The sequence below is a fragment of the Melanerpes formicivorus genome, unplaced genomic scaffold, assembly GCF_026170545.1.
Source record: "Melanerpes formicivorus ecotype bairdi unplaced genomic scaffold, bMelFor1.0.p_v2 SCAF_5, whole genome shotgun sequence".
Classification (NCBI taxonomy): domain Eukaryota; kingdom Metazoa; phylum Chordata; class Aves; order Piciformes; family Picidae; genus Melanerpes; species Melanerpes formicivorus.
The window spans coordinates 16076228-16088724 of NW_027142357.1; the positions used below are offsets into that span (position 1 = coordinate 16076228).

The 12497-nt window shown below is 42.3% G+C and overlaps 1 protein-coding gene across 7 annotated transcripts in view; it reads left to right on the forward strand.

The window, feature by feature from the left end:
• The window catches only part of PIKFYVE (phosphoinositide kinase, FYVE-type zinc finger containing), a 66621-nt gene that overhangs the window by 16530 nt on the left and 37594 nt on the right, over positions 1 to 12497 (forward strand). For 6 of the 7 annotated variants that reach the window (XM_068138414.1, XM_068138417.1, XM_068138412.1 and 3 more), the window contains 6 exons: positions 414 to 503; positions 4313 to 4451; positions 6877 to 7034; positions 7759 to 7870; positions 8377 to 8524; positions 9000 to 9167. In XM_068138414.1, the coding sequence (XP_067994515.1) occupies positions 414 to 503; positions 4313 to 4451; positions 6877 to 7034; positions 7759 to 7870; positions 8377 to 8524; positions 9000 to 9167 (815 nt within the window). The remainder of the gene's footprint in view (positions 1 to 413; positions 504 to 4312; positions 4452 to 6876; positions 7035 to 7758; positions 7871 to 8376; positions 8525 to 8999; positions 9168 to 12497) is intronic. The other variant, XM_068138416.1, reaches the window with a different exon arrangement.

The window sequence follows — 12497 nt, forward strand, 5'->3', positions numbered from 1 at the left end:
GTAAAAGCTGCCTAGCAATACCTATAGGATAGTATTGCTTGGATTGCAAAGATGATGTTTTGGGGAGATCAGGCAATGCCTCTACCTCCAAGGCATGGAGTAGCAGCCTGTAAGGGAGGAGGATATGTAGTAAAGGGATATAGGAGAAGAGGGTGAGAAGGCAGGATAATAGGAGAAATGAGAAGAGCCTTTATTGTCCAAGATTTGAGTCCAAAGGGAGAAGACTTGAGCACTGCCTAACATAATAATTGGCCTACAAATGGGGAAGGATTTCCCTATTCCCTTATGGATTTAACAGTCATGGGTGTGAATGAGACATAACATTCTAATGAACTGTATTTTAATTCTAGCCATTCTGATGCTGCTGCATGTGGCAATTGTCTCAAAAGTTTGTAACATACTCCCTTTTGCAGTTTGATTCACCCAGATTCTTCAGCTACCACATTGTCTGCACGACTTGGCTCCGTCCAGGAGGATGCAGGGAAATCACCAGCTAGGAACAGGTAAACTAATCATATCTAAGTATGTTCTGTTCTGGATGCAGTCGTAGCATGCTCTTCACTGTAAAGCCTGTAAAGTTGGGCTTCTTTTCGCTTCTCACACCCCATTACCAACATGTGAGGAAAAACTGTTCATGTACATAAATGTACTGCTTTTGAGGAACCTGTGATTTGCTGCTGAGTCAAATACAAGAGGTGGTGAAGAGGGCAGAAAGGGAAAGAAGTGATTAGAAAAGGTAGAATTCTGAGGAAGCTGAAGAAAAGGGAATAACAGAGACTTGGTAATGGCAGAGGTCATGGAGGACCAGAGGTGCAGTTTTGGTTGGTTTTGTGGGTTCCCTCCTATCCTATCTGCTTCCCGTGCGCTTCCATTTCATGTAATCTTGTTTAGGTTATCAGGCTTCCTTAGGCTGAAATCACACTGTAGTTCTTTATGTAAGTGTGCTGAAATGATCTTGGAAATGTTCATGAGAGCTTTATTATAAGCTGTGAATGCTTGATCTTAATTCCACTAAATAGGCTGGTATTAGAAGAACAAATAGTTTCCACTTCACATTGGTTCTGGTTACATACTCCTGTTTTGGTTAAAATGGGGAAATACAGGTGAGGCAAGGGCATGAGAAACAAAACAAAGATAATCTAAATTACATTGTTGGAATCGGGACGTTCAGAGACTACTTTACTTTGGTGTTGCAGGAATGAAGAATGTTTAGCAAGTTGGAGGGGTCTAGCAGGACCATTAAAGACTAGGGAATTGAGCTGAGAAGGGTGCTGGGTATGCCTTTCAGGCAGTGGACTGCTTGGAGCCTTTAACTTCTATGTGATGGGGACAGTTAAGAGGAGATGCACACTAAATGTGCAGCTGGGAACCAAAGATGTCACCTAGGGGGAGTAAAATGCTGATGAATAAACAAGTACCAAAAGTCAATTCTGGGCAAGCACAGCAAGACAAGGTCCAGAGAGTCATCCTCACCTTGTAAAATCACCTTACTTATGTTCTTTTCTGTCTGATTATTTATGGGGGGGGAAAAAAACCCAGCACAACAGTCAAATACTGCAAGTGTAGTAATTCAAACTTCTCTTTTGCAAGTCCTTCTGAAAGATAAGGGATTTAATTGCAAAATACTCCTGTCTGTGTGTAGAAAAGAGAAATACAATGAAATCCTGAACGTAACTGGTTGTGATAGAGGCACAGATATGAAATCTGACTGCTCTGATTCTTGCTTAGTGCCATTTTACACAAATTAAAATTCCATGCTGCTCACAGGCCTGTGGCACAGATAAAGTAGTCATTGTAAAACACCTGAGAGGAATGCTTGCCTAATGATGGACTTAACACGAGTCTAGTCTTCCACATAAGAATGCTTTCTGTTGAGCTGCCAATTTAGCTTTAACTTGTGAGCATCTGGACAGTGGAAGGCTGGCGGAGTTTTAGCCTGCCTTGATGCCTGACTTTGTCAGAACGTTTTTACTTATTACCCCAAGATGTATATGGATGTAGTGCCAAGTGCACATAGAATAGAAGAGAGTTAACCAGGTTGGAAAAGACCTTTGAGATCATCATGTCCAACCTATCAGCCAACACTATCTAATCAACTAAACCATGGCACCAAGTGCCTCTCTTAAACACTTCCAGTGGTGGTGACTCCACCCCCTCCCTGGGCAGCCCATTCCTCTTTCTGTGAAGAGCTTCTTCCTAACCTCCAGCCTAAACCTCCCCTGGTACAGCTTGAGACTGTATCCTCTTGTTCTGGTGCTGGTTGCCTGGGAGAAGAGACCAACCCCTGCTTGTCTACAGTCTCCCTTCAGGTAGTTGTAGAGAGCAATAAGGTCTCCCCTGAGCCTCCTCTTCTCCAGGCTAAGCAACCCCAGCTCCCTCAGCCTCTCCTCATAGGGCTTGTGTTCCAAACCCCTCACCAGCTTTGTTGCCCTTCTCTGGACACACTCCAGCAAGTCAGCATCTTTCCTAAACTGAAGGGCCCAGAACTGGACACAGTACTCAAGGTGTGGCCTAACCAGTGCTGAGTACAGAGGCACGATGACATCTCTGCTCCTGCTGGCCACACTGTTCCTGATGCAGGCCAGGATGCCGTTGGCCTTCTTGGCCGCCTGGGCACACTGCAGGCTCATGTTCAGCCTACCATCAACCAGTACCCCCAGGTCCCTCTCTGCCTGGCTGCTCTCCAGCCACTCTGACCCCAGCCTGCAGCACTGCATGGGGTTGCTGTGGCCACTGTGCAGAACCCAGCACTTAGATGTGTTAAATCTCATGCCGTTGGACTCTGCCCATCTGTCCAGCCTGTCAAGATCCCTCTGCAGAGCTCTTCTATGCTCTAACAGATCAATAGCTGTCCCCAGCTTGGTGTCATCTGCAAATTTACTGATGATAGACTCAATCCCCTTGTCCAGATCATCAATAAAGATATTAAACAGGGTTGGGTGCAACACTGATCCCTGGGGGACACCACCAGTGACTGGCTGCCAGCTGGATGTGGCACTATTTGCCACCACTCTCTGAGCTCAGCCCTTCAGCCAGTTCCTAACCCAAGTCAGAGTTCTGCTGTCCAAGCCACGGGCTGACAGCTTGGCCGGTAGTTTGCTGTGGGGGATGGTATGAAAGGCCTTGCTGTAGTCCAAGTAGACTTGATTCTGCATCGATGAATAGAAAGGACCAAACTAAACCCCTTGATCAGTCCACTATTCCTCTGAGAGAGAGGAGGAAAAAGCAGTGATTTTGAGACTATTGTACTTGCAGTATAAAAGCTGAAACAGGGTGGCATTGCTATTTCATGGCTGAGCTCTGCTACATTGTCCATTGAGTGTTCTTGGTAATAATGAGAGTGTCTGTTAGCCAGTTAGCAAGCTCTGTGAATTTATCTGACTTTCATTCCAAAGACTAGAGACTGGCAACACTTCTTGGCACTGAGCCTACTGCAAGCCTCCTGAGGCGGTTCAGCATTGGCATTTTGAGCTTCTTTGTTGCTGCATGCAGAAGTGTTTTCCATCTTCACTCTTTAGAGCATTGTTAGCATGAATAGGTCGTGTTGCATGTGTTTTGTTGCTATGATAGGAAGATACACTCTGGTTAACCATAGGCTTAGTCTAATTGTGGGATGTTGGAGCAGTGTGTGTATGGAACATTTGTACATGTATTTGTATATGGAACATTTACATTTGTAGCATTGCAGTTATTATTGTGAAATGGTGTTTGTACTGGAGAGCACAGCCAAGATTTCCTAACAGATGGGTGCTCTGTATTGCAGTGCAAGGAAAATTGCCAGCTGTAGCGGCCTCCAGCATCAGCAGTTTAGCCACCCTGGGGAACAAGTGCTCAAACTTCTAGATTCTGCAAGTTGTTAGCCATCTATTTCAGAGACTTGAGGAAAAGGATTTTCAAATGGGTCAAGGAGGGGGAATTTCAGTGCCCTGTTGCAGAGATCCTGGTGTTGGCTGCCCTAGCTGGGACCTGTCTTGCCTCCAAACTGACAGAGCTTCTAATTACCCAGCATCCAGACCCTTCCCCAGTCTATTCAAATGCAGGTATAAGTGAATTATTGTGCTAAACTAGTTGTAATTGTTTCCTACAAAGAGCTTTGCAGAAGTTTGTTTAACTCTAGGTTTTCCAAAGCCATGCATTTGCTTCTTAGGGATCCTTTCTTCTGCTTTGACAGGGGAGGGAGCAGTAAGTCTGTAGGGAATGTGATCGCTGTCACAGGCTTAAGTTCCTTTTTAGCATGCTGCAAGATCAATGCCTTCTCTGCTGAAGAACTGCACAAGGAACACTTGTACTTCAATTCTCATTCTCTCCACAGATCAGCCAGCATCACCAACCTGTCACTGGATCGGTCAGGTTCACCAATGGTGCCTGCCTATGAGACATCTGTCAGCCCACAGGCCAGTCGCACACATATGAAGGCAGAGACCAGCGAGGATGAGCGCAAAATCCTTCTGGTACCTTTCAGACTTCTGTTTGTCTTGCTTTGTGAAGGCAATGAATTTTGCCTTTCTTTTATCTTGCTATCTTTAAAGGCTCTTGTCTGAGCACTCCTTTAAGTGGTGTAGAGATGGAGAATATTGATGTGTCATTGTTCATCTCTGCCATCCTGAAACAAATATTGTTTCATGTGATGCTTACATAAAGACATTTACATTTTTAGTCTTGGGAAATGTGTTATGCTATGTGGAGATGGTGTATGGTGGCTTTTTGTGGACTAAACTTGTCATGGTTGTGGCTGCAAGACGGTGACTTGACTTTGTATTTGTCCAAGTTCAGATTTTGCCTTTCATAGGCCACATAACTGGAAACTTTAAATGGCTGCTTAAAAATGTTTACACCATGCTGAATGGGTTAAAGCTGCTACTGCTTACTGGGCCAAAACACAAGTTGGCCTCTCCCGTTATTTGCAGAATAAATATAACATTTTATGGAAGGCTGTAGTGACGTCCTTGTTCGAAGAAAAATCAATTTGCTGCAGTGTTCTGTGTAATCCTATTACCCCCTCCAGACAGGGGCTATGAGATAGGTGGCAGTTTACAATGGTCAGTAGAAAACTGTTTCTTTTCTTTGCAATAGGGAAGTTTTTCCAACAAATGGGGCAAAAAGGATCAAGGGAAGGGAATGTATTTCACTTACTAAAAGATTCAAGATTGCACCCCGATGCAAATCTAAATCAGGAAGGCTAATTTCTATGTTACATATTTACCTGCTGTCAACAAAATGCATAGTATTATTCCTGAGCATGCAGCAACTCTCATTTCTGTTCAGCTGCACAACACCTTTCCAGGGTGCTCTGTAAATGGATAACCATGTGAGGGGGAAACATTTTTAAGGCACATCTTTATACCACACTGCTTCATGTATGTATGTTAATGAAGGAAAAATGAAATTATAATGCTATGAACACACCTTGGGCCAAGATGATCAAATCCCAGTGCATTTCAGCTTTGTATTGTTAAATTTATTTGCCTGTTTCCTTCCTTAGAGAAAGGAGGATTGGTGGTATTATTTCTGGTCATGTAAGAGCAGAAAGTGCAGTGTAAATTAATGTAGGGTTTTCTGTGAGTTCCCACTATTTATTTAATGCTCTTTGCATGAAGAGCTGTTAATTCAAGGCTCAACATATTCCAGTTAGGAGACTAATGAATGTTGCTTACGAAAAAAAGGATAGAAGAGGATACACGTGTGCTGTGGTAAGCACATACTTTGAACTAGAGGTCAAAAGTTTGTCCAGATTACTGAATTCACCATGTGAGCGAGAGGGTAAACTACAAGGCAGCTGAACTGTGGAATTACCAGTACATAAAATCTTGGATCTCAGGGCACCCTTGGGAAAATAAAATGAGTGTCTGACAGTTAACTGGAAAGCTTAAACCAGTTAAAATTTAATTAAAGATTTTTTTTTTTTTTTCCTTTTTTTTTCCTGCTACACAAAAATAAGATCAGTGAAGCATTTGAGAGAGTCAACTGCAGTGTCTCTTTTCCACCCTCTGGGGTGCTCTTTTGTTCTCTCAAATTAATCCCAGGTCCCAGTTTCCACTCTGCAACAATGGATTTTGCTGTGCCAAACCAGGGTGCATGTGGAAAAGCAGAAGGTGGCCATGTGCAGAAAGACAGCTCAGTTTCAGTGAAGCCTAGGCTACATAAGAGTTGGTATATGTGCTTAGGAGGCCTGAAAATAAATTTGAGGTATATCCTGATGTGTTCAAAGTGGTGAGGGGAAGAAATCAACAGAAGGAAAAATGGTTAATTGAGTTGGGAGGGGTACACACCTTTTATTTTGCTTATTGGCCAGAGCTAGCAGTGTCTATTGGCTTGACACGGGACAATAAAAAAAAAAAAACCAACAAAACAACTCAATAAAAAGGATATCTCAGAACTTGAACATAGCAGTGTGGGTTGCTGTGTAAAGTACTTACTTTATATCTGGGCTTGATAATGGACTATTATGCTTTCACAAAGCCTAGGTTGAGCACAGATTATATAGGAGAACCCCCTTCCAAAGGATGAGTTTTCATTGTCCTCTATATTTACACATATTATCTGAGTTTGAGAACAGGGTTCAGGAGAGCAGTAGTGAGGACTTAAGTATCTTCTAGACAGTATAATATCTTACTGTATTAAGATCAACTCCCCCTTAATTCTGAGGGTATCCACTTTTGTTTCTTCCTTGTTCTCAAGTTTATATAAAAGGAAGGATATAAGGAGTGGATCTTGTCTATTTGCATCTTTGCATAGGTTATGCAAATGGCTTAGATTTTATACCTGTTTGTGGAGGGTACTTGATCTAGAAGCTGATTGCAGGGCCCAGGTAGATGTCTTTCAAACCAGCATTAAGGTCAGATATTTAGTAAGTAACTTGCACGTCTCCCTGTCAAGGACTCAGCCCAGCTAAAGGATCTGTGGAAGAAAATCTGCCACCACAACAGCGGAATGGAGTTTCAAGACCATCGCTACTGGTTGCGGACACATCCCAACTGCATTGTGGGAAAAGAGCTGGTCAACTGGCTTATTAGAAATGGGCACATAAGCACAAGGTAACCCTTTGTCCCTGCTTTAGGACAGCAGGTATCTCTTGTTTCTGTGACAGGTTTTGAGTTTTAGCTGATAAAGGGTAGCTTAGATTGCAGAGATAGACCTCTGCAGGAAGGTGAGAAAGAAACAAAATTTAGATTTCTCATTTATTTATTACCAAAGCAGGTTGAGTTCTGACTCCTTGTGGCCTAAAGCAACAGGGCACAGAGGACTGTCTGGTTTGGGAGCCAGTGTGAGAGGCACTTTATGGGACAAGTATCACTCAAATAGTTGGGCAATGGTGAGTGTATTACAAGACTGTCCCAAAATGATCCAAAGGACAAATCTGAATAGCTACATTTGTTGGTAGGGCTGGCAACATTTAATGTTGTTAATAGGTATAAAGAATTTGGTATCTTCTCCACAGAGATAAAACTGAGATGGTTTTTAAGTGTAGAGCAACTGTCCTCAGCAGAGATGATCTGTGTATATATAAACTCAAGCTAACAGTATTGGAGGAGCACAGCATCTCCATCTAGTGGATGCCTCAACTGAGTTTAGGGTACTGGCAGTCTCATCTAGCTCCTTGAACACTCTCACTTTCCACAATATTTTAAATAATGTCAGTATGGCAGTGGGATACTGATGAATGGTGTGTAGCAAATGACTCTTTTGTAGCATGTTTATACCATAAAACGTGTGTTTATAACTAGATGTAGAAAACTATTTCTATTCTTATTCCTCCAGGGTCCAAGCCATTGCAATAGGGCAAGCGCTGGTTGATGGACGCTGGCTTGAGTGTGTCAGTCATCATGATCAGATCTTTAGAGATGAGTATGCCCTCTACAGACCGTTACAGGTAAAAGGAATAGGAAGCTATAATTCTTTTGGGTGTGGCTACTGAATTTGTCTGGTTACAGAACTGCTACAGTAACTTAGAATCAGCCTCTGCTGAAGGGTGTATGTACTGGTTTCTGGGTAAAGGATATGATCCGCTACCCACCTCGGCTGGGGATATAGGAAGCATTCAAAAATGCTTAGCTAGATGTGGTGACAGAAAATGTGTATGCAGCAGAATAAACTTGTTGTTTAGTGCCATTTAATCACAACCTGTGGGGAGGAGGCAGACACTAAGCAAGAGAAGTGTAAAGAAATACTTGTATCCTATTGCAAAGAGTTCTCATTTCATGCTAAGGGGGTGGCTCTATTGCTAACTTGGATCAGCACACTGAGAGTATCCTGTGATTTTTAAAATACATGATCTGCATTAGTAGCAGGTTCCTTTCTAAGGCTCCTTAATATTCCATCAGAGCTGTGCTTTAACACCTTTTCTTTTTTTTTTTTTTTACCTCCCTTGTCTTCTAGAGCACAGAGTTCTCAGAAACCCCATCTCCAGACAGTGACTCTGTAAACTCTGTAGAAGGGCACTCTGAGCCATCCTGGTTCAAAGATATCAAGTTTGATGACAGTGACACAGAGCAGATTGCTGATGAAGGAGAAGATAATTTAGCCAGTGAGTTTCACCTGAGTCTTGTTCTCACTCTGCCTTCTCCCCTGTTATCTCCACTCCTTTGGGACATAGTAGTTTTAACCATGTCTTGCTTTGTGTGTGTGTGTGCGCGTGTGCATATGGGGCTGTAAGGCTCTAAACAAACTATAACCAAGCTAGTTCTCCTGTTCTTGTGACGGATGCAGTATTTTGTATGTAGTGGAACTGGTAAAGCTTCTTGCTTGTAATGGAGGAGAAACCTGTAAATTGCTACCTTCTGTTTCTCAGACAGACTTCTGTTTGATTTGGAGCCTGTAGTAATGCACTAAAAATGCCCAGTATGTCAGCATGCGCACATGAAGATAGGATTAGAGCTATGAAAACACTGTATTCCTGGTCTTTATGTGTTAAAGACAGTTTTTCTCCTCTCTGGTACCCTCATGATACCCATTTGAATCCTTCTCCTCCCTGTATCTTCCCCCTTACCCAACACTAAAAGACTCCGCCAGCCCTAGCAAGCGCACTTCAGTCAGCAGCTTCCAGTCCACAATGGACAGTGATTCAGCCGCCTCCATCAGCCTGAACGTGGAGCTGGACAACGTGAACTTCCATATCAAGAAGCACTCCAAGTACCCACATGTGCCCCCTCACCCTGCTGACCAAAAAGGTATGAGGTAGTCACCAGCTGGAGTTGCACATGATGGAGAGCTGGGCCCTAATATACTGACCCATTTGGACACTACTTTTGTAGCTGTCATACAGAGGGGGAAATACAATATTTAGCTGGCACTCAATTGCAGTTTTGATGTGCTCACATCTGAGGAGGCTCAGTAGACTTATTGAGACACTTCCTCTGTGAGTGTGTAACTTCCCCTATGACTTTCTCTTGCAGCTGAAGCAAAGTCTCCTGGCCATACATAATAGGGCAGATCCACATACACAGTTTTTGGCTAACTGGAGTGAAAAAATAGTCTGTGCATAAACCACTTTGATATGTGTCTCTACAGTTTGATATTAAACTGGAAAAGCAAGCAAGAAAAAACCCCACAAACAACCAAAATTAACTTACAGGAGCTCTGTGCTGGCTTGTAATTGTTTGTAATAAGTTTCTATTTGACAGAATGATCTTACTGATGAGCAATAAGGCCTGACTTCATCCATATATAAAACATTTGTTTAGAAGACAGCATCCACCTAAGTGAAGTAGGAAGAAGTCATACTTAGTGTTGAAGACTTGTTTTGAATTTCTTTTCTCCCGAATAAGTACTCAATTGAAAGATTTCAGCTATAAGCAAAATCCTTATGGGAAAAAAAAAATGCCTGTTGACAGGTGCATTCTCTAAATTGGACAAAGGCTGACTGAAACCAGGGCTTGCCACTGGCTTGAGTCTCATATATTCTAGTTACTTTTCATACTCAGTAGCTACTGATATCTTTGCTTTGCTTCCTTACCTAAGGTTTCATCAGCTATGTAGACTTCTCTTTGTCTGCCTCTAAGGGTTTTTTTTATTCTAAATTTCTGTTTCACCCTATCCCTTCAGTATTTCCAACTTTACGAGATGATCCAGTGTTAAATAATTTGGAGAGCTGATGCTTCTGTAAAGTTGGATGGATTTCTTCTGTTGTGGTGGATCAGAACGCAAGATTTAGCTTATGCTTACTGTACAGATTGCATTTTCTGAAACTGTGTAATGGTCACTGAGGAGAGTGATGAAGGAGAACTGGTCACAGCTGACTTTCAAAGTATGTTAGACATGGGAGAGGGAGTGATACAAATTAAATGGCACATTTATCAGTGCCTATTGTGGCTACCTTTTGTTATTTGCTGAATACACATCCAGAGGAAGAGAAATCTTTCTTATTTTTTCTCTCCAAGAAAGGGGCAGAGCATTGAGTTGATGTTGGATGGGTTATCTGCTCTACTGACACCAGCTCATTATTGGTGCCTTTCAACTTGTTTTTAGTTGCTGCCTAATGAAATGAAAAGCAAATGCATCTGCAGGGAAGGAAAGGTGTGGAAAAGAGTGTGTCAATGAGTTCCTTTTAGGAAGGAGAGATGGTCTATTCAGTGAGCTTGAAACAGGCCCAGGTGTGCTTCACTAGTTTGTTAATTACAGCTGTAGCCAGTTTATCTGTGTATGTTGACAGTAAAGCAGGCAGTAGTCAGTTTGGCCAGTGTTAAAGGACTTCTAGAGGGATAGGTCTGGTTGCAGACTTCAGTCATTATTTTCTCATACAAAAGGCAGTGCGTGATGAAGAGGAAATGTAAGAGAGCCTGATTCTCTAAAAAGTGGTTGACCAAATCAAGGCTTACAGCTAGAACTGAAACTCTTTATGAGAAAGGTTTTGATGATGGAGAGGTCAGAGAAGACCAGCAGAAAAGGCAAGTGGTTGGGGAACTGAAAGGAGAGAGACTTCTGCCTTTGAATTGTATATGTTGGCAGCCTTCTGCTGGTGAACCTCTGACTAGTGTTTTTCATCTGTTCCTGAAATATGTATCTCTTAACCAGGTTATTCTGTAGGAATGTAATTAGTAGTGGAAAACTGGGAACAATTACTTCTAAGAGAATGGGTTTCCCTTGAGGGGAAAATACCAATAATATGCCCAGAAATAAGATAGGATGGAGATGTGAGTTATAAAAGTGCACCATGAGAAGGTGTTTATTTTCATTTTTTTGAAAAACTGGTATCCTCTGCAAATACAGAGGACTTACTGTAAATACTGGCTTGTACTCCTGCCATGAGAGTCGCTGGAGGAAAGTCTTAACCAGGGATCAACAAGTGAAAATGCATGACAACATCACAAATAGCAAAATGCACTTCTTGGCAATAGGGAGACTGAAGTTTTGTAGGCACTCAGATGCGTGTTATTCAAGGCCTTCAAATGTTAGGTGGTTCAAAACTCTACAGTGCATACCACAGTACCTTGAGTAGTGAAATGAATGACTTACTAAGTTTTGCTCTGGAAATATTGGAGTACAAAAACTTTCACTTTGTATTCCTGATTTATCCTGACTTTATTCAACCAAAGATGTCATCTGGGATGCCACAGAATGTCACAATGATTAGGCAGCCAAAACTAGATAGTTAAGCTCCTGTAGTCAGTGACACTGTGTTTCCTCCTCTCAGGGGTCAGTACTTTCCCTGTGACTATAATGGACATGTTTGGCTCGATTTTATTAGAATTATCTTTTGTCCTCACATTGGATGACAGTGACTTACTTTTCTTTGACATAATTAAGTAAAACTGAAAATCACACATTTTGAGGCTGGTAATTCGATTTCCTCACAGCTGTGCAAATTACCGCCATTGTGGGAAGACTGACAGGACAAAACAGGGGTGCTAGAAGTGCAGATCAACTTTGATCTAAGTGGTTAGTGGGTTTCTTAAATTAAGGGATGTTCAATTTCCACCAGTCACACAGGTCAGCTGCTTTGAAGCAAAGCCTGTGATGTATCAGCTGGTGTTTTAGTAACAGAGTACTTTGCGTATGATCGGAGCCTAATGGCAGGACTTCTTGTGATGTTATAGGCTGACTAATGTCTGGTGTGTTTCCATGAAACTAGTGACTCTGAGTTAGCTGTCTTGTAGTATTTTACATGTACAGTGACTTATTTGTAGTATCATCTGCCTAAAGACAGTGGTACTTTATAGTGTGTATGTGGTGATTTAAGCCTATCTGACAACAAAGCACCATGGGGCTGCTTGCTCGCTTATCCCCTCTGGTGGGTTAGGGAGGAGAAAATGAATGAAAGGCTCCTAGGTCCTGAATCACTTAGCAGTTATGGGTAAAACAGACATTTTTTGGGAACTAGAAAATTCAACTTGTTACCAATCAAATCAGAGTACAATAATGAGAAATAAACCCCCTCCCTTCTTCACAGCCTTAACTTTACTCCCCATTTTCTCTACCTGTTTCCCTCTGGTGGTGCAGGGGTAATGGGGAAAGGGGTTTGCAGTCAATTTGTTATTGCATACTGACTCCTTCCTTCTCTG